This window comes from Pyrus communis, chromosome 3 (genome assembly GCF_041283825.1).
Source record: "Pyrus communis isolate YQ-2024b chromosome 3, ASM4128382v1, whole genome shotgun sequence".
Lineage (NCBI taxonomy): Eukaryota > Viridiplantae > Streptophyta > Magnoliopsida > Rosales > Rosaceae > Pyrus > Pyrus communis.
Genome location: NC_142567.1, coordinates 4,951,864 through 4,972,984, shown reverse-complemented (window position 1 = coordinate 4,972,984; position 21,121 = coordinate 4,951,864). Strand labels below are relative to the sequence as shown.

The 21,121-nt window shown below is 35.1% G+C and overlaps 2 protein-coding genes across 3 annotated transcripts; both read right to left on the bottom strand.

Moving 5' to 3' along the window:
• Window positions 1-1,222: 1,222 nt before the first annotated feature.
• On the bottom strand, window positions 1,223-3,849 carry LOC137715652 (E3 ubiquitin-protein ligase RMA1H1). Of its 2 annotated transcripts, none has more exons than XM_068454992.2 (2): window positions 3,629-3,849; window positions 1,223-2,155 (listed from the first exon to the last, which is right to left on the bottom strand). In XM_068454992.2, exon 2 carries the CDS (start codon window positions 2,142-2,144, stop codon window positions 1,374-1,376), a length of 771 nt encoding a protein of 256 aa, XP_068311093.2. In that variant the 5' UTR covers window positions 2,145-2,155; window positions 3,629-3,849; the 3' UTR covers window positions 1,223-1,373. The 2 variants fall into 2 exon arrangements, with proteins under 2 accessions (XP_068311093.2, XP_088546853.1); XM_088690727.1 differs by lacking the exon at window positions 3,629-3,849 and adding an exon at window positions 3,483-3,610.
• Window positions 3,850-11,941: 8,092 nt separating this feature from the next.
• On the bottom strand, window positions 11,942-14,157 carry LOC137715918 (uncharacterized). The gene is made up of 2 exons (XM_068455281.2): window positions 13,679-14,157; window positions 11,942-12,505 (listed from the first exon to the last, which is right to left on the bottom strand). Exons 1-2 carry the CDS (start codon window positions 13,935-13,937, stop codon window positions 12,192-12,194), a joined length of 573 nt encoding a protein of 190 aa, XP_068311382.2. The 5' UTR covers window positions 13,938-14,157; the 3' UTR covers window positions 11,942-12,191.
• Between the last annotated feature and the right edge of the window lie 6,964 nt (window positions 14,158-21,121).

Genomic DNA, 21,121 nt, shown 5'->3' with positions numbered 1-21,121 from the left:
TTATTGCCAACCACTTAGGTCTCGTCTAGCAGCTCACATTTTATTGACTATTTTAATCAGATAAGATCGAATAGTACTGATTTAATCAGTCAGGCATTTGGTGCAGTAGTTGTTACAAAGTCAAAATACAAGAGAATGAAAGAGAAGAAAAAATGGGGAATTGCAAAAAATGTAAGAGATGAAGATGAACCAGCAGCGGCCCAGATGCAATTGGGTGTGTAAGTCGGCGGGAATAAGGGGTATGGGCTGGATTTGGGTTAGAGAGAGAAAATGGAGGGAGAAAGAGCAGTTGCTTGGAAGAAGATGAAAATCAGAAAACGCGCAAGCCTCTCCCTCTTTCTAATTCAACGCGTTGAAGATCCGACTAAGACCTGGTTTGGTACTGAGGTGATTCTAAAAAAAGCTGCTATCAAAAAAAGCTGGGAGCTGTTTTTGTGTTTGGTAAACACTCAGCTTCAACTTTTTTTCACAGTTTTGGGTGAAAAAAAGCCAAAAACAAGAAGTTGCAGAACCTAGCTTTGAAAAACCGGCTTTTTTTCACATCTGTTTTACATAAAAGTTTACCAAACACTCTAATACTGCTTTTTTTTTTTCAAAAGCACTTTTACAAAAAAGTTTACCAAACACTCTGCTACTTTATTTCACAGCTGCTTATTCTCACAGCACAGCAGAAACAGCTTTTTTTCAAAGCACAGCAATACCAAACTAGCCCTAATTATCCTTAGCTTTTGGATGGTATTAGTTAGCGAGCGTGAGCCGTATTAAACTAGTAGGGCCAGGTTACCTAAGCAAGTGATTATTTAATACATAAGTATACCAAACACCCGGTTTTGTATTATTAATCCTATTTAGTGCTATATACGGTTTGCCAAATGAGGTCTTAGCATAGAAGCTTAACCGACTGATCATGTGCTTTTGGTTTCTTGGCCGGTTTGTTTTAGCTAAGAAGTTTGTTTGAAAAGGGCTTTTCGAATAATACACTTAATTATTTTGGGCAAAAAAAGTTAAAAGTGCTTATAAATTCGAAAATAACACTTCCAGCGATTTATAGAAGACATGCTAGTGCTTCTAACAAAAACACACTTATTGAAAGGGCTTTTGAGCAAAAAGCATTTTAAAGGCTTCCCAAATGCCCATAGTATTGCTTCTCCCTTTGTTGGCTTACCCCTAAATGCGCCCAAAGAAAGAAGTAATATCCTGCATAATACTAGTAAAACACCAATTTTAACATAAAATAAAATTATATGAACAGATAAATATACATGTCACAAGAGTTGTTTCTGCAAAATCTCTACCAGCATATTGTGTATATATTCTGTATGACGGTCATTTCTTACAACTGTACAAAGAGTGAAGCTATATAAAGAATGTGTTCAGAACAAGAGAAGGCACAACATAAAACAGCAGAAAAGAAAGAATGTTACTCTATTGAGCGATTTGTCAAGCTCTACTTCCTGCCTTCTCATCCTAGGACTGCTTGGGGTGTATGAATTCAGATACGGGTAAGTAAACAAACTGGTGTTTGAGCTCCCAAACATCCTTGCAAACACAAACTCTCCAACCATTCCAATCGTTGGATTGGATAAATTTGTCATCGTTGTACCCCCGAGATAAGCTGATTCTGAGTTTGTGGCATAACCTCCATAAGCAGGGTAGTACTGATCGTGAATGGACTGTGAATGCCCTTGCAAAAAATCTGGATGAAGTTGCTGTCTTGGCGTTGATGTGGCGGTAGTAGCAGTTATCGAAGTGTTGGACATAGGTGGGGGTCTACGTGGTACAACCATATCCAACTGAGGTTTCTTTCCGTCAGAATCCGAAGAGGAAATGCCTCGGCCGTAGAGGGGAACAACTGAAGAAGGGGAGATGTTAGCCTTGCAGACAGGACAAGTTTGCGGCAGGTTGGATTGTTCATCAGAGGTGGATGGGACCTGAAGCCACTTGTAAATGCACGGCCAGCAGTACAGGTGACCACAGAGAGTCACCACAGGTTCATGTGCTGAATCTAAGCATATATTGCAGTCAAAGGAACCAGTGTCATTGTCCGAGACTGTACTTGGGGATGAGATTGAATTCCACTTCTTGACCGAAACATCTCCAACTGAAACAAAGCGTGTCTCAGGCTCATAGAAGTTCTGTTCCATAGCGAGGCGTTCTGTTACAAAGAAAGGTCGTATTCATTAGTATGCATAAATTCACATTATAAACAAGAAAGACGAAACAATTCAAGTGTGTGTGATTGTGTTTTTGCGCATGACTGACAAAGAAGAAGAGATTTCATTAACTAATACTACAGGAAAGGAATTTCAATACTGCAAAAGGAGTTGTCCCTAAATATTATGACCTCTACAAAAAGCTTTTATAATCAACCTCAACAACGCCACTGACGGCCAGCTCAACCAGAGTTCTATCTCTAAACAGACACTAAGCATCTAGAAAAAACACAAATGAATAAAACAAAAAATAGTGTTTCATTCCAGTCTCCCAACCAGAGTTCTATCTACCGCTGTAACACAGGTGATAGGAATATATTATAAAAAAAAATTGGAGAAGAGAAGCAAGAACTTGTTTACTAGTCTAAAAGATAAATAAAACAACTCTCAAGACGGGATCTCAAGATCCCAGAGGATATCAAGATCTCAGTAATCCAACCTATGGATCCTGATTGAGGACTTCAAATCAAGCCACAAGTATCCACGAAAAATGTTTTGGAAGAAGAAATTGATACAACAAGCTTCATATCCAAGATCAGAGCAAAACAGCAAAACCCTTTTTTTATTACACACGATATTGGTGAATGACCGTAACAAACAAAGTTACAATCCCTTGCAAGGATTGCAAAAGTCAAAAGCTTACTCTCCAAAAAAAGAAAGTTCACAGATATTCTAAGGGAATTCCGGAGGAAAATCTAAGTTCAAGTGAACTACTTAGTACCACGAAGATGATCATGTAGGATGATTAATGCCTTTGACATAAACTATAGCTTAAGATGCTCAATTTTTCAGAATCTGAGTAGCTAAAGTAAGCCTAACAAAACATTTGCTTATTCCTCAAGGAAAATTTCCAGTTCGTTGATATATATGACTCAAACAACCTGCTAGCAGCTAAAATTTAGCAGTTGAGACATGTTAATTTAAAGTATCTATATAACAGTTGAAACTGAAAAATCACAATTGGGACAAGTATAAAAACAAGGTTTTTGTTAGATGTACAGAAACAATGGCAGAAATTATCAACATAAGAATTCCACTATGAAAAATCTAGAGACCAAAATCCATCTTAACAGAAATCACATTAAAAGATACACACTTTCCATTCCAAACACAAATTTTCCCAAGCCAATTAAACGCAGAAGAAGGATCAAGGAAATACAGGAAACGGTTCTATTTTATAGGAATCAGAAATTGCAGATAAATAAGATAAAATTAAAACATGGCAACTGAAAACCCAACAAAAAGAAAAAAAGGAAAAAGGAAAACAACCCATCATTGTTCTAAACGTGAAATCAAAATGCAAGAGAAACCCATCACACAGAACCAATAAATTCGAGAACTTTCCCACACAAATTACAGAAATAAATTAAACGAAAAAGGACATTAAGAGAGAGAGAGGGAGGAATAGTGCATACCAAGGAAGATAAAATGCTGGAACGGATCGAGGTGGCAATCAAAAGCGAGTTGCGAATCTTACAGGTTACGAGAGAAAGAGGAAGGAGAGAGGGAGAGAGAGAGAGAGAGAGAGGTGGTGGGTTTGATTGTTGGCGACAGAGAGGAGAGGTGGATTGGTTGAGAGCGAAAGTAGGAGGGTGAAGGTGTTATAAATACAAAAAGAAGAAAAAGATCTTATCTTTCGAGATCGAGTTTTGTATTTTTGGTATTCTTGTTTTGGGTCTCGAGTATGTCTAAGATATATATAAAACTAATTTTCTTTCCCATCCCTCTACAACATCCCATCCCTCTACAACAATTCAACGTCTTGGACACCCTTCGTTATTTTTTCCTTTTTTTTTCTTTTTTTTTTTTAACAAATGACATTATCTACATTAAAAGAGTAGAAGAGTAAACTAAGTCTCACAATGAACTAGCAATAATGTAATTTAAATTCGTCTTTGGTGAAAATCGAACTTAAAACCTCTCAATTACAAGTGTAGAGAAATATCATTAAACCGTAATACTAAGTAGCTGTTCCTTTTCCCTCTTTAAATTTCTTTGTTTGCTTCGCCATTTAGTACTACGGTTTAGTGACATTCATCTTCACTTGTAAATGAGAGATTTTAGGTTCGATTCTCGCCAAAGGCAGATTTGAACCACATTATTGCTAACTTATTGTGAGACTTAGCTTACTCTTCTACATTTAATGTAGATAATATCGTTTGTTCAAAAAAAAAATTATCTTCATTTGCTTCAAAATCTTTTTTTGTGTACCGTCACGCTTTTTAATATAAATGGATTATACAATTGAGATGTATTATTTTTAGAGTATATTCTTTGGGAATATTTTTGCTTTGTCATCTTATTATCATCGTTAAATGAGTTTATATTTCGAGATAGATTCAAATCTAAAAATTTAAACGCATCAAATGATAATAAATAGGGTGATGAGTATTACCACAACTTGAGAATGGTAAACAAAAATGCACTCATATTCTTTATTGTTCATCCACTTATCTTATGCATGTAATGTGTCACTTTGTGTTCCACATATACGGAAAATCTATTTGTGTAAAGAGAAAACTACTTATATTTTGGTAAGCCTTATAAAATCAGTTTCTTAGCTCAATTTTATTGTTTGGTAGATATATTGGCTCAGTTTTAATTGGTCTTGTGACCTCTAATTTTTGTGTATTTGATTAAGGTTACGTACTTAATGGTCTTTTTGTTGTGGATGATATGATTTGTCATGAATATAGTCTATATAAATCTATAACATTAATTTTAAGGTTGAAAAATCCTCCTTCCACACTAACAAGATAATATTTTATTACTCTAATTTACGAGAAAAATGGTTTTGAATATGAGTGTAAAGGGACCGCTTTTTCTTAAACTGATTCCACGGTTATGGATCGGATCATTATATTGGTTCGGCTCCCAATTTGAATTCTCACAAGGCCAACATAATCAAACTCATAGTTTTTTTTTTTTTTTTTTTAAATTTATTTATTTATTTATTATTATTATAAAAAGCGGTCCATGTTTAACGGAAAATCACAATTTAACACATACAATCTTAACACAGAATAAAGTATAAAAATAAAAATAATATATATCCATATATTTTCTTTTTTATGAACATAGTATGAATTATTTGCAGAACTAAGCTGGAGTAGGCCCCTAGAAAAATAATATATATCTATAAATTTTCTTTTTTTATGAATATAGTGTGAATTATTTGCAGAACTGAGCTGGAGGGCACATGAGTCACAAAGTCTTGTATATCAAGTAACCTCATCATTTTTCTTAAGAAGAAAAGAGTGCCTCTTTGATTAGAGCAAAATATGATCCACATCCTTGCACAAGGTTCTAAAAGACGCTAGGTGCTAGTCGGGCGGCGGATTAGGGCCTAGCGGGTAGGCGGGGTCTAGGCGGGCGCCCCCGCAGATTAGGCGGATTTAATTAAATCTATTATATTTCGTGTAAATACTTGTCTACTTATACTTAAAATATATATAATTTCATCATAAACTACAAAATAGAATGACATATATATTATGAGCTATTGAAACATAATGAAAACATTGGGAAACAAGCATATAATGTGTATTCATCTAAGTATTCAACAAGACTCTTACAATTTATTGAAAAATAAAATAAAATGCAAAATGAAAGTTATCTATTTTCTGTCTAAGTAAGTCGCAACCTAGGCGAGTCTTGGCGGGCTAGGCAGGTGCCTAGACGGTCTAGAAGGGCGCCTCAGTAGCTTTAGGTGCCCTTTCTTAATTTTCAAACGCCTAGGCACTAATCGGGACGATAACCAATGGCCTAGGGCCTAGGTGGTGCTAGGCGGGGATTTTTAGAACAGTGTCCTTACATCACATGCACCAAAACGTCACCGTTTGGGTCACAAATCTGTACAGCCTAGCTATTTGGTGTTTGGCAGAGGGCCGGCAACAACAGAGGAATCTTCCTACCCATGAATTAGAAGAGAAGAAGCAACTAGAAACTACGACGAAATCAGTAAAAATGACATCTCATTCTCTTCACCAAGGTGTGAAGAAAAAAAAAAAAAAAATATATATATATATATATATATATATATATATATATATATTTTGTCAAATCAAGAAAAATATTTGGCTGGTAAGTAAGCAAAGCTGATTACGGTTTTCATTGGTTAAAATTTTTAAAGTGCGGAAAATTGTAACTTAATTAAGCAAGTGAAAACCTAAAGTTAATGAAGATTAAGGACCAGTTTGGTATTGTTTTTCTTTCCCCACCAAAAACTACATCACTTTAAAGTTAAGCAGTAGAAAAATATTTGGTAAAATTAAAATATACTACTTTTTAAAAAGTAATAACCTCCCGACAGTAGCTTTTAAAAACAGTCTATAGTAAGCTCATTAATTCTAAACAATGATATTATTTATCCTTCTAAACACTACTTTTACATTGTTTTTCATACTCATAATACTTTTAAAAATACAATTTATCAAACACTCAATTATTTTATTTTGCAGCTAATTATTCTTAAAATATAGCAGAAGCAATTTATTAAAAGAGCATAGCAATCCTAAATTGGCTAGTAGATGGAGATTTTACTTTCGCGAAACATTGACCATCCAGAAGAATGTAACTAGCTAATCAATTATATTTTAATAAAAAAAATATAGGGTTGGATGTTGGGGCATATGCTGACTAGTGATTTATATCTAATTAGTGATTTTAATAATTAAAATAACCTAATTAGTCTTAGTTCTATACGTACCAGGTGGATTTAGCTGCTAATTAATTATAATCAGCAGCCTGATTATCTTGAGAAGCAAGAAATGAGTAGTTGCCCTAGCAGACTATCAGTAGTAAGAGAAATTTTTAAAAGAAAACTAATAAAAAATGTTTGAAAACTTTAAGTTTTAATGATAAAGACAAAATAAAGGGTAAAGTGAATAGTACCAAGATTGACTTTTTAGTGTAAAAATGTGGTTTTTCGTTAAGGTGAATAGTACCGTAGGTTTTTCGTTAAAACTCCCAATTTTTAATTGTGATGGGAACACAAGTGGTACATCACGTGTTTTAATATAAGTAAATTTTATTTTTTAAGTTATTAACTTTTTAGCATACATATCTCATCATTTGTATAATAACACGTGATGTATCACCTCGTATACCGGTCATATTGAAAATTCTCTCCCGTAGCAGATCAGTGTGTATTGAATCGATAAGCTAACTGCTTGTGTCCGGCGCATGTTAAATGTTCATGTACTATTCCCATGCACGTGGATTGCTTTTCGGACACCGTTTTCATGGCCAAACCCTAAATCTTTGGCTGTGGGTCGTATTATTTTCTCGTAGTTTCTTGTGGTTGTGAGACGAAAGATTTGTTCATATTTCAAGGCTTTGCTTAACGGTGCGATTAGGTTAATGTTTTTTTTGTCTAAACGTGTTATTCAGTCTAACAATGTAAACATTTTATATATTGTCAAACTATTTGATTATACAACGACGTTCTTCTATTTATTTACTTGTTTGTGACAATACAACCGCCATCTTTTTTTAATATATGCCGGTACAGTAGTAAAATAAAGATCCTATATAATATAAGAAGAAAGATAGCATCACGCACTATCCCACATGCAAATGTAGTGGGACACTGATTGAATGTAGAGTTGACAATTACAGATCAACTAAATAACGTACAACAAGTAAATAATTGATATATAATAATTAGTATGCAAGTTCTAAGCGTAAATCACGTGACATTGGTCTTGCGTGGAGTTCTGCCAGAAATTTGGGATATATTTTGTCATGCCCATATGATGTGGAGTTATCGCATTTTATATTGATGATAGATTAATCTTCTTTTTTTATATAGTTTTGGTATCATATGAGACGACATCCGAATCAAATGGTACGTTAAAGCTAGTAATCCCAAAAAATGCATCATTATAGTTCAAATTTGGATTAGAAGTTCGAAACCTTTACTCATTTTTCACTAAACCAACCATTGGGATTAGCTCAAATATTGATCCAGCATTTCAACGAAGATGCTAGTTTATCCTGTTTGGTCACTTGCGAATTCATGCATATCTAAACTCATATGGTGCTTTCATGCACGTAACTGTGAGCATTCGTACTATGCCAAATCCGAAATAATTAAGGACTCTTCCCATATAATGGAGATCTTTTTCTTTGCAATCTTCTTGACTATCTGAGATGGATTTAATCAAACGCAAATCAGTCGAAGTTGGAAGTTTCTAATCATGTTGACTAGACTCATTCCCTATGTTGTAAGAAATTATAAATCAAGCGATAGGTGGGTTGATTACGTATCTTATAATTTTTATATGATTATCTAATAAAATATTGAATACAGTCATTTACTTTTCAGCAAGAGTCCTATTTGCAATATGTTGATACAATACAATATTGACAAAGTAATAGTAATACAGATAATATAAAAACACGTTAATGATGTGGCCTGATATGTCTGGTCCTTCTAATCCCTGTAAAGATAGTTATTTGGACTTCTACTTTTAAAAAATTAAAAAGAATAGGATTAGTGGGTGCCAATAATCGAAATTGGCACGTATCGTTTGAAATAAGGGTTTAGAATTTGTCTCCAATTCTTGGATCACCTCATAGTAGAGGTAGATTGTTTGCCCTCCTGTTTAGGTATCTTTTTTATTCTTTTCTATTTATATGGTTACGGTTAAATTACGTCAACATTTTATATTTCTATTGTTTTTTATCTTATTATTTCTATAAAAAAATTAATATGATTTAATCATGATCGCACAAAATAAGAAAGGATGAAAAGAACATCCAAAAAGAAGGAGACAATCTGTATCCCCCTCTAGTTGTTACTCATGTACGGTTCAATGAAAATATAATAAACCAAAGGAGTTTTACACAGAGCCACGTATTACTTTCATCACAATCAACAGTAATGTGACACTTGGTGACACCATAGGAGGCCTATGGTCAGTCGGATGTTTGTAAAGGAGAGGTTGATTGTCTGCCTTTCTATTTCTATACTCTTTTCATATCCTCTTGTGATATGTGGTTACGGTTAAATTACGTTAACATTTTATATTAATTTTTTATAGAAATAATAAAATAAAAAGTAATAGAAATATAAAATGTTGAAGTGGTTTAACCGTAACCACATAAACAAGACAGCATGGAAAGAGTATGGAAATGGGAGAGCATCTCCTTGTAAAGGAATTGTTTGTGCTTCTGAAGTCTGAGATAATCGGGAGCTAATTTCAATAGACAAAATCTTGATATGGAAGAAATTTCTGCGGTTGAATATGAATAGTCTAATAAGACTTCCTTTACCCTATAGACTCCTCTTTCCTGTATTATCTTTCAATTGGGAAGAGTGCAGAGTGTCGATTGCAACTCTTATAATGTGTATCAAATTTGTTTATTTTTATGCACAGACTTAGTATCTTGCAAACCAATAAAGAAGTTGAGAATGTGACTCAAACTTGGAATCTCTTACAAAGGAAAATTTGATATCATGTTTTTGAGGTCCACTAAACATAAAAGCTTAACCTATTGATGAGCTGACAATGTATGTTAAACTTACGATTATACATCATTATAACGTGTTGGGAGATATACCGTTAGATCAAACTAAGAAACAAGATGCTGATTTATTCGTATACATATTGTGCAATATGAATTCAACTAATATACCAGGACCATGTGAAGCATTTGACGCTACTTCTTATGCTAGCCTTTTCGAAATCATCACGCTATGTCTTTTGAATTTTATCTGGCTGTATTTTAGCAATATAATTCATAATCTGATGGAGGATGAGGAAAACTATCCATCCTGTGAATTTAAGAGACTAACTTTTATGGTACGAGACGCTACAGTGACGATATTTCTATGGCATACAAGTCATTCTCGAAGTTTACGTTCAACACGTATGTATGAGGATCATCATCTAAATCGGAGTCCATTTGGATTTTTGGGAGATTGTAGTTGAAATTAAACATAAAGCTCCCCATCTCTGTCAGAGCCTCAAAGCTAGCTCTTGCGGCATTATACATGTTCACTTAGAATAGGACTTGAACAAAGAGGTTTGTTTTGTTCTATAAGGACGACTTTTGCGTTTAATCCCCACCCTCATCCCTTTGGGGAACTTCAGAACGCACACTTGGACTCGTCCTAATCTTTCATTTGCAGTAAACTTCGTGTGCCAGTTTAGGCATTCTCATAGAGAATCACACTTGCAGGTAGTTAAACGTATCTTTCGATATCTCAAAAACACTCTTGGACATGGCTTATAGTTTCCCAAAACTGCTTCACCTCTCATACTTAAAGTCTTCATGGTATCAAAAACAAGTTGTCCCACGTGTAAAGTCAAACGGTCATATGAGCTCCATCTCATCCCATTGTGTTGTTCACGTGTTAGGCTTGAAAATTCGTCACACGTGAGGGTGCGTATTGAGAATGAGTTCCACATTGATGGAAGAAGGGACCTTGCATGAGTTTATAAGAAGTTGGGCTACACCCCATATTGCCAATTAGTGTTATGGTGGAATCTCAACCCCTTCAAGGACCACACTGCAGATATGCTGAATTTCTTCAGCGGCTGCTAAAAAATGACACGAAATACACAGGTTTGAGTTGGCCATAACTGCATGACAAGGTTTATTATAGAGTTCATGTTTCTGGTCAACCAGTTTAACTCAAAAACGACACATTTTAACACGTTTATATGATTGTGTAATCCTTGACTTGTATACGACCCAACGCGAGATAAACTATTCAATTGTGTAGGATATTTTGGGGGTTATGGTTTAGAAGAACATGAAAGATAATGTTGCTTCAAGGTACGTTTTGAAGGTTATTTTTTTCATACAATATCTTGCTCCCCCTTAGTTCAATGGGGAACTACAAATATGCCTTGTGCATGTACATGAAGTCCGAATTCAATCCACGTTGAACATTGTTACGCACTACAACTTGAACCAAACACACGAAAAGATGAACGTCTATATAAACTAAAGCTACGTAAGTCATCTCTATACATAGAGGAATAAAGTTTCCTCTCTGAATTGGCATTCAAACCATTCAAACAACGAGCATCCTCAGTTGGTTAAGGCCTAAAAACATTTTTCCTTGCACTCGAGGTCCTGAGATCAAATCCTCCATTCCACAATATCAAAATCTAGCTAGTCCTATTTTTCCCCAAGCCATTGCTACATCCAACGCAGGAGAGTTTTATGGTGTAGGGCATTTCCTTTTTTCGGTTTTGTTGTTGTAGCCTATGGTAGAGAATGATATTTGAATTGGCGACGTCTAACGTGCGAATAATAGACAAAATGAACTCAAAATTATAAGTACATGAACTGTGAGCCAATTTTTCCTACTTAATGCAGCCTCAAACGGCCCCCTGGCCATTTGAAAGAAGAATGCACACATCTAAAATGCCCTAACATAACTAGAGGTGATTCTTACAGACCACTTTCACTCAGGCATCTTAAATCGACGAGGAGTTCGGCATTAGAAAACTTTTAAACCCAAGGACAACCCCACAAAGTAATTTGAAAGAAAATTACCTAAAATGCAAAGGTAAACCCAAGGAGTTGACACGAATTTCAGGACTGTTTCCTTCCGAAAGAATGCTTTTATCCATTGCACCAGCTCTGAAAGAACCTCCTAACGTATATTTCTAGGCAATTCTACATGCATAGGTTCCTGCATCACTTACTGGGATCTTCAATCACAAGATAAGAAAACATAATTGTAGTATGTAACAAGGAAAAGTATGTCAAAGATAATCCACACGTACGATTAACATTATAAAAGAGGCACTAAGTTAATAATTTACTGAGTAACTAACATTCTCGTAAAGGAAAGAAATAGTTACAGCGTCATCCAGATAACTAACTATACAGGAGCAGACATGAGTTTATTTTGGGAGAGAAGTATCTCAACCCCGAGACATAAGAATCTCGAAAGAGAAGAAACGGATACAAGTTGCAGCTTAGACCCAGCAAGGCAACTATTACTTACCACCTCTACAAGTACTTCTCTATGCTGGTGGTTAATGTAGATTTGGGAACAGCACCAATAACGGCATCCTTTTTCTCACCACCTTTGAATATGATGACAGTTGGGATACTTCGAATCCCATACCGGGTTGCAATTGAAGCGCTCTCATCAGTGTTAACTTTGTAGCATTTGAGCTTCCCAACATATTGCTTTGCCAGTTCATTAATTATAGGGTGGATCATACGGCAAGGCCCGCACCATGGAGCCCAGAATTCAACCAAAACAGGGGTTTCAGAATCAAGGACAAGTGACTGCCATGTTGCATCACTAACAGCCGGCACTGCATTTTTTCACAAAACATACCGTCAAAAATAAAACTTCTTAACAACCAAAAGTAATAGACAAATATATGTGAAAGCAGAACGGCAACAATCAGTCCAATGCTTTGGACATTGATTGTAAAGCAAGCAACAATCAGTCCAAAAACACCGCGTTGTACATCAAAACTCAATTTCGCTCATAAAAATTTTTGATATTTTCAGTCACAAAAATTTCAACCGCTTTTATACTTCATCTATTGCATAATAAACAGGTTTCTTCTTTGTATACTCTCACAAGTAGAACACTGAAAAGTAAGCATGTATGCATACATAAATTTGCTCCATATCTACACGTTGGTTTAGTTCCAAATCCGAATTACTAAGATTCATGCCCGAGTCCCTAGATTGATTATTCACTTCTGTGTTTATGATCAGTCACCATGCATTCCATCAACATTCCACCTGAAATCGAACATTTAATTTTGGAAGATTTTGGTCAGTCACCATGAACTATGTCCCTTGACAGTCTCACCCGTGGCTTGTCTTTAGCTACCCGGTGGTCATTTCAGCCCAACCAGCCTTACCAAACAATCACAAGTACCCACAACTTGAAATCACCAGATTAAGCTTGCCTACGAATCCAAACTTCATCTTCAGAACCACTTGATTACGCTTCTAAGGCGGGCTCATCCTCGGTTCCTACTAGCTTCCTTTTACGAGTCCATCCCAAGTTTTCCAATGTTTCAAAAACCAAAACATTTCTTCAGTATCATATCATCCATTTCCCATTTCTTTGCGATCGGTAACTTTCATTTTTTAACTTTCTAAAAACAATAACACTAATCACATCAACTTACGCAATACTCGGAAATTGAGTGTAAAACTTAAACCCTATCTTCTCAGCTAATGCAGAAATTAGAGAGTAAAGGTCATTTCTTGGCTGCAAGTTCTAAAATTCCACCTTTACCAAATAAACAATCTCAATCTATCACCCTTCAACAATATCTACACAAAAATTAAATCGACTATGAAACTTAAATCATCTGCTGATTACTAAGAAACTGAAGGAGAATTAAACAGAAAATTTTCCAGACAACCAAACACGTATGAAACTTGAAATAAAATTAAAAAACTTTGAAATAAACAAAAGATAATTGAAATCATGACTGAAGATGGCGAAATACAAGACTAACCTTCCACGGCGGTGTCCTGAGCCTCACAGACGACGAGTCCACCACGGCGGCTCGCTCGTCCGGAAGCAGGACCGTAACTCAGCGATCCGGCGGAGCGAGTTCGGATAGCCGATCCCACCTTGAGGCCTCTGTAGCGAGGCAACCGAGCGCCGGCGGACAAGGACGAGGGCGAGGAGGGAGCCGCGATCGGAGAGAGCGCGGCTGAAGAAGGGAGAGCGGAGGATCGGGGAGCAACGATACAGTCGAGGACTGTAGCCATGACCGCAGAGGGTCGGAGCTCTATAGAGAGAGATGATGGAGAGGAGCAGTTGATGGGGACGGAAAAAGCAGCAGCGAGTGGATTGGGGAGAGGAGGAGAGTGTGGGCAGCAAAGGTCAATGGATGAGAGTCTGAGACGATAACTGAGGACGAGTGCGGTGATATCCTGCTTTGATTCTTTGCAATTTGCGTTGTGGTAAAGTCACCAATCATACTATGACACCTCAGTACTAACTACATTTTTTATTTTTTATACTCTATAATATGGTTATTTATGTTTTACATTTGCCAATGTAAAGTAAGAATATGCTAGGAAAATTAAAATTTTAAATTAAATTTGTAAGTGCTACTAATAAAAAATAAGAACGTTAATCGACATTTAATTATTATTAATTTAATCATCTACAATCACATCATTTGGTTTGTAAATTTAATTTAAAATTTTAATCTTCCTAGCATTACTCGTAAAGTAATATTTTGTACTAATTTACAAGGGAGAAATATTTGAATCATGTAGTGAATTGAAGATGAATGGTCTAATCATCAAGGTTATCCATGTGTTTATCTGGAAACAATAACACTTGGTGAGCAGTGCGTCACATGAACAAGAAATATATATATATATATATATATATATTTTTAAACAACAATTAATTTAATACTTTGACAAAAATAATAAAAGTGTAACATTTTAAAATTTTACATGTTATTTTTCCTAAATCTAAAAAGGAAAAAAAAAAAAAGAACATGAACCAAAATACCCCCACCCAAATATTACGAAGGTGCAAAATGTGACATAAACAAATGTAAGGCATTTTGGCAAAATGGTCTTAAGATTGACATAACTCTTCATTTTGATCATTGAGATTTAAAATCAATAGAACTGGTCCTTAAGTTTGTCCGTCGTCAATCACATTGGTCATTCTTGAAAAATCTCTATTAAATAAATATCAAAATGATAAAAATACCCTCAAGGATGGAAAGTTTTGATCTCAGATTATACCAAAGTAATTAACGGTGGACAAACTCAGGGATAAATTATATCAATTTTAAATCTCAGAGATCAAAGTGAAGAGTTATGTTAATCTTAAAGACCATTTTGACAAAAAAAAAAAAAAAAAAAAAAAAAAATCTAAATGTAAGGATAACTATCTTTTGCAAGTTTGTTTTTGTTGGAAGAGGATCCGGTTCGGATCTCTCCCATTAAAGGCCTAGGATCAAGTGATTTGGACCGTTAAAATTTGAACCAACAGCTACAAACAAGGGATCTCTCTAAAAGTTATAATAATTGTAAACGTTGGATCAAATTTCAACGCCCTGGATCATTTGATCCTGGGCCTTTGTTGGGAAAGATCTGGACCAGATCCTCTTCTATTTCCTAGGGATCTTAAGGATCCAGCAATCGTTTCATTTCATCGTACATCGTGAGGTCAATTTTCATTAAGTACTATTTATATTTGAATTTGAAATTTAAAATAATTTATGACCACATAAGATATGATGAACGGATACGATTGCATGATCTCTATAATCTCTAAGATTTTCCTATTTGTGGAAAGCAGGCTGGGGAAAGTGTGGCAGCAATTTATTACTCCAAAAAGACGTCGGTAATTGCTCCTTGTCTCTGCTTGATGCCTTTCACATCATTCTTGTGTTGTTACCTTCAAACATATTTATTGTTAATTCTCATATTTCAAAAACTTAGATTTCTTAAAAAAATGTGTCATTTCCAATGTTTATTAATTTTTCTTGGTGTTCTATATACAACGGATGTCTTTTTCTTGACCTATGTCATCTACTGTTGCACATTTAAGATTTAAGAGATATGCAATGAGGGAGAGCAATTTACATGAAATAAATTTATTACAATTGTAACTTTTAAGTCATCATACATTATTACATGGAATAAAAATTAAAAATTAAAATGAATTATTAAATTAAAACGTTACGTGCGACGGTGAACTCTTTTCTCCTCCTAATCTCCATCTCATCGGATCATGCATCACGAAGTTTGTAGAAGACTGCTAAAAGTAATGGTAACTCCCGGTTTGCATTCGAACATATCACAAAGATGAGAAATAGTGGTGCTGTCCTTCTTGACCTAATAAAAGTAGTAGCTGCCCTTTTTTTAATGATGGTTATTCTTGCTATAAACAAAAGTTTTTTTTTATTAATTTATAATATTGGGAAAACCTTTTAACTTCAATTTCCATGAAAAAAAAAGAAGAGAAGAATGGATTATAGAGGAGGACGATCAGGTCAACAAGAAAACGCAGACCCTTCTAAATTATTTCGATTCTCTTGGAGCATTTTTAGCGTGTGCTCTCCCCCGAGGGACAGGCCCACGAACAGTGGTATAGAGCCCGAGCAACCAAGCCCAGCGTGTGCTGGCGATGGAGCCTAAGCGGGCTCGAGGGAGAGGTCCGGCATGAGTTGCTAGCCCGAGAGCCCGAAGGCAACGTGACGTGGGTTGATGTCAGGGTGACGTTAGCCATAATATAAAATTAATAAAAATATAAAATATTAATAATTAAAAAGTAAAATTAAAAAAAATTGTAAAACCCAGGCTTCAAACTCAACGGCTCTCGTCGGAGTTCATCGCTGAGGTTAATGAACACCCACAGACAAATGGCAAAGATCCAGTCCCTTTTCCGCCGCAGCTGTCGCCGCACCCCACACCCCCTTCGCCCCCTTGCGATCCTCCTCCTTCCACTGGCACGCCCAGATTGCACGATTTTGGATTTGTTTTTGGGGGAAAAATGAGAGAGAGAGAGAGAGAGAGAGAGAGAGAGAGAGAGAGAGTTTGGTTAGGGAGCGGGGAAGATCGGGACTGTAGATGGAGGCTGAGGTGGGTGGGATGGTGAAGATGGAGGAAGAGAGGCAGCGGTGGGGTGGTGAAGATGGAGGAAGTGAGAAAGAGGGTTTGGGTGCGTTGGGGGGTGGGGGGTGGGGGGGACACGTGTTGAAAAGAAGGGGTTTGGGCTTTTGGAATTGTGTGTTGGCACCATGTGAAAGAGTAGAAGAAAAATAATATTAAAAAAAAAAAAAAGGTTTTGGATTGGGATCTGCTGCACCATGTGAAAAGAAAAAAATAAAAATAATTTTTTAATAGAAAGTGGTACAACGAGACCGATTAAAAATCATATCCGAAATTACAAATAAAATTATTTTGTATTATTTAAAAAAAAAACTAATATTTTATTGCCTATTGCCATGACTATTCAAGTGTAACGTTGGAGATGCAAAAGGTAATTACTGTTCATTAAGGGCAGTTACTGTTCACTAGGTGGATTAAATAGTAAATAACCTGGGGGAAGGTTTCCCACGGTGGAAGTGCTCTTATCGTGTCATATTTTGCACACAAACTCTCAGATTGCAGATAAGTACTCCATGACCAATAGTCCATGACTTGTCAAAATAAACACAATCAATAATTTAACCAATTAAAAAAAGTTCAAATTACTCATGCATTTGTACGTGCGACATTGATGTGGATTGGCTCGCGAAATAGCAATAGAGCTTTTCCAAATATTTCTAACTAGTGGTTTAATTAGACAACAGTTTGCTTCGAATATAGGAGTTGCTAAGAGTAAAATTCGAAGAAAAAAAAACAAAAAGAAAAGCCGATTGTATGGAAAATATTTCTGGAAGGCATATTTGTCAATCTTAATGTGAGAGAAAATTTTTGCCTCGGCTTGATTTGACAAAAATCTACGTACAAAGAAAAGAGACAAACGGAGTAGACTAACATCAATGTGGTGTTAGCCAAAGTGCCTATGATGCAGCCTAAGTAGTGTAAGAAGTAATAAGAGTGCGTTGAGGGTTCTTGATTACCATTATAAGTGGCTAACCTTGACCATTTATAGAGAATTGATGAGTTAACTCTAGCACTCGGTTCGTTGAACATGTTAGCAGAGTGTTACCTAGTCTGCACATCAATGGGAGAATATTCCTCTGAGATTCCTAGATTATGCTTCAGAGAATCTTGACATGCTAGGAGATTAACAGGCAAACCCATTACATATCAGGATAATCTATGTAAGTTGCTTGGGGATCGCCTTGGACCTTTTGTGATGATTGGGCTTGGAGGACTATTGATTGTGGGTTTTTAGGACATTCATAGAGAATGTGGCCCATTAGCCCGTTGGGGTTTAACTAATGATCTACATATTCTGTTAATGGCAGAATAGTTATATTTGATAAGTTCTACACGTAGTGTGTTCCTATTGGTCAGATATTTTATGTTCTCGTAGTAAGTATGAATGATCAAGATCAACATCCGAGATTTATTCTAAAGTTTCTTTCTTATTCCAAAATTCAAACCAAACAAATTTATTGTTTTTTTTTTTCCGCACTCCATTTGCATTAGAAATACAAGAAGAATTTATGAGCAAAAAATGGGTCTTCTTCATTCACAAAAACTTGGTTTAAGGTTTATCAATGTTGAGCGTGATTCGAAGCTCTTATTAATTGCATTCTGCATCGCAGTCTAATTTCTTGAGTCTATTAGTTTTAGTCATGTTTGGTGGAAGACTAATTTTATCGCACTCTATCCCTTCTGGTGTAAATTGGACATCCCCTCCGGCTAGACATGTGTTGTTGTATGATGCTTTGTGTACAGGAAGCCCTCATGGCTATCTTGTTTAGTTTAAGAAAAGTACTATACACACCTGTTTTTTACCTCAAACGCTTAATAATTTTTGTTCATTCATCTTCTTCAATTATTTTAAAAAAATGACACTTTGTATCCGGTCCTTAGTTGGTATAATTATTTGAGTGAAATTCAGTTTTTAATCAAGATCCATAAGCTTTGTACACATCAGTATTTAGTATTCACATATTTCCATGTCAGCTTTTTATTTTAGTTATTAAAATTTTTAATTTATAAATTATACTTCATATCACTCATTATCACAGCAAAATAATGGGAGAGCATTGTAGCAGAAATTCCCAAATTTCAGTCCCCCAATTCAAGCTATTATGTTTTCGATTATGGTTTGTATCCAAGACAGACAATGAAGTCTGTCATTGAAAGCTGATGTGAAGTCTCCATATATGCTAACAGAAAAATGTACCCAATGCATTAAGATTGTACCCACGCCTGGCCTCTTAAGGCTCATAAAGTTAAAAGAAACTTATTCAAACATTTTTACAAACACTTGTTGTGCATACGAGAAATTTGCATAAACAAAAATACAAGCTAAAACGAAATGCTCGCATATTCAAATACAAGTCGTTAATTGAAGATACAAATGTTGGAGTTTGAGACCCTCTTGTCCCACATTGGTCAATAGTATTTTTTCACAAGCCTTTATATAAGCTTATTCCCTTTTCTTAGTAATTAGAACTTGGACCATTTGGAAATGGATTGAAGGCTTGGGCCTTATGGTTGTGTGGATTAGGCTTGAATATAATATAGCCTAAATACAATTAATATTAATTAATCAAGACAGGGGCCTTAGAATTTAAAATTAATCAGATTCATTAATTTTAATTTTCGGATTAAGTTTTTTAATTAATTTATTAATTAAAAAACGTTTTGATTAAAAGACACATCTATTAGAAAGAGTTGTACTTTTTGATTAAAAGACACAGCTATTAGAAAGAGTTGTGTGCTTTCAAATACACTGAACATGTATTTGAAAGGGTGTGAAACAGCCTATATATTTGCAATCACAGTATCCAAGTGATAATCATCTTTTCTCCCTCCTTATCTTCCGTACAAAATTTCCAGAGAGTAAACATACAAAGCAAGTCGCTAGAGTTCTATAATCCAGTGCGGGTTGTAGAATTTGGTAGTTGTATCCTAGTCGAGCAGACGTTGTAGAACCACAAGCACAAGAGTGGGACGAAAATACTGTTCGAAGGACATAACTTTTACGCTAGCCTCTACCTTCTGTGATCAAGTTAGTATCATTGTATTTTTATATTAGTTTATGTATTTATTGTATAATTTCATTCTGCACATCAAGTATATTTGGTAAATAAAATATTAGAATTTCAAGTTCTGTTTATTTATGTTATTTTTGTTTATTTCTAAATTGTTCTCCAACAACAAAAACACCTTGTCAAAAAAGAAAGTAAACAAATAACCCCCTTGAACTGGTCGGAGGATCTCCAAGTTCCTCTGCAAATGCAATGCAGTTCTTCTCCGCTTGAAATACCTCTGATTGGGTAGAACTATGGTACAAAGATTACCCATTTAAAAAGCTTACAAGGTCTCTCTGATGTAAGAAAAAGCGGACGTGGTATCTTCAAACATTCTGCAAAAATCTGCGTTTGTTTGAATGCTCGTGGAGAACACATGGGTATGGCTCAAATTTTGGCGAAATTTGAATTGATGAATTTGAATGCAAACGTAAAAACCAAAAACGGAATAGCCTGAATTGGGCAACTGAAATCTAGGAGTTCCAGTTACAATGCTATTTAATTATTTTGAGAATGATATGAGAGATAATTTATAAATTTTTAATAAATAGAATAAAAAGCTGACAAGAAAATATGTCTAAATACTGATGTGTACAAAATCTAGAGACCTTGATCAGAAACTGAAATTCAACAAGTTTTAATCATAGCATATTGGCAACTAGGGCTTGGATTTTAATTTCTTCACACACAAAAAAAAAAAAAAAATTACACAGTTTGAAAATAAGAGTAGAAATCATTACTTTTCTTGGGTTGAAATACAAATCCTATAGGAGCTTGTGAAAGCCAATCTAGATATTGGATCCACTCTGAACCTTACATTATGTTTGGATGAAGAAATTTAAGATTACTAAGAAATTTAAAAATGATGGAAATTGAAATGATGAGATTTTATTTTCTAGAATTTGTAAATTTCTTGTTTGGTTAACCTAAAAGAACAATGGAATTGAATATGAAATTTGTTATTTTTAAACTCTCAATCATAGAAATTGGGAAATGACACCTATTTACATGGAATTTGAACTTGGGAATTGGAGGTCCCAAATTCCAAGTTTGTTTGTCATGTGGAAATTCTAAATTTCTATGTTTATGAATCCAAACAAGGAAATTGGTGCATATCAATTTATAAATTCTGACTTTTATCAAAATTCCAAGTTTATTTCCCTCATCCAAACATAGTGTTAGTGTTCAGAGCTTAGGGATCAATTCATCTGGACTGCACAAATTCAATCTAATGATCTCTATTAACTCATTTTTCTG

Bases quoted from the DNA above. Each gene is read 5' to 3' on its own strand.
- LOC137715918 (XM_068455281.2), bottom strand. From the start codon at position 13,937: ATGGCTACAGTCCTCGACTGTATCGTTGCTCCCCGATCCTCCGCTCTC. The intron at 12,506-13,678 runs GTTAGTCTTGTA...GAAAAAATGCAG, and splicing joins TCAGGACACCGCCGTGGAAG to TGCCGGCTGTTAGTGATGCA.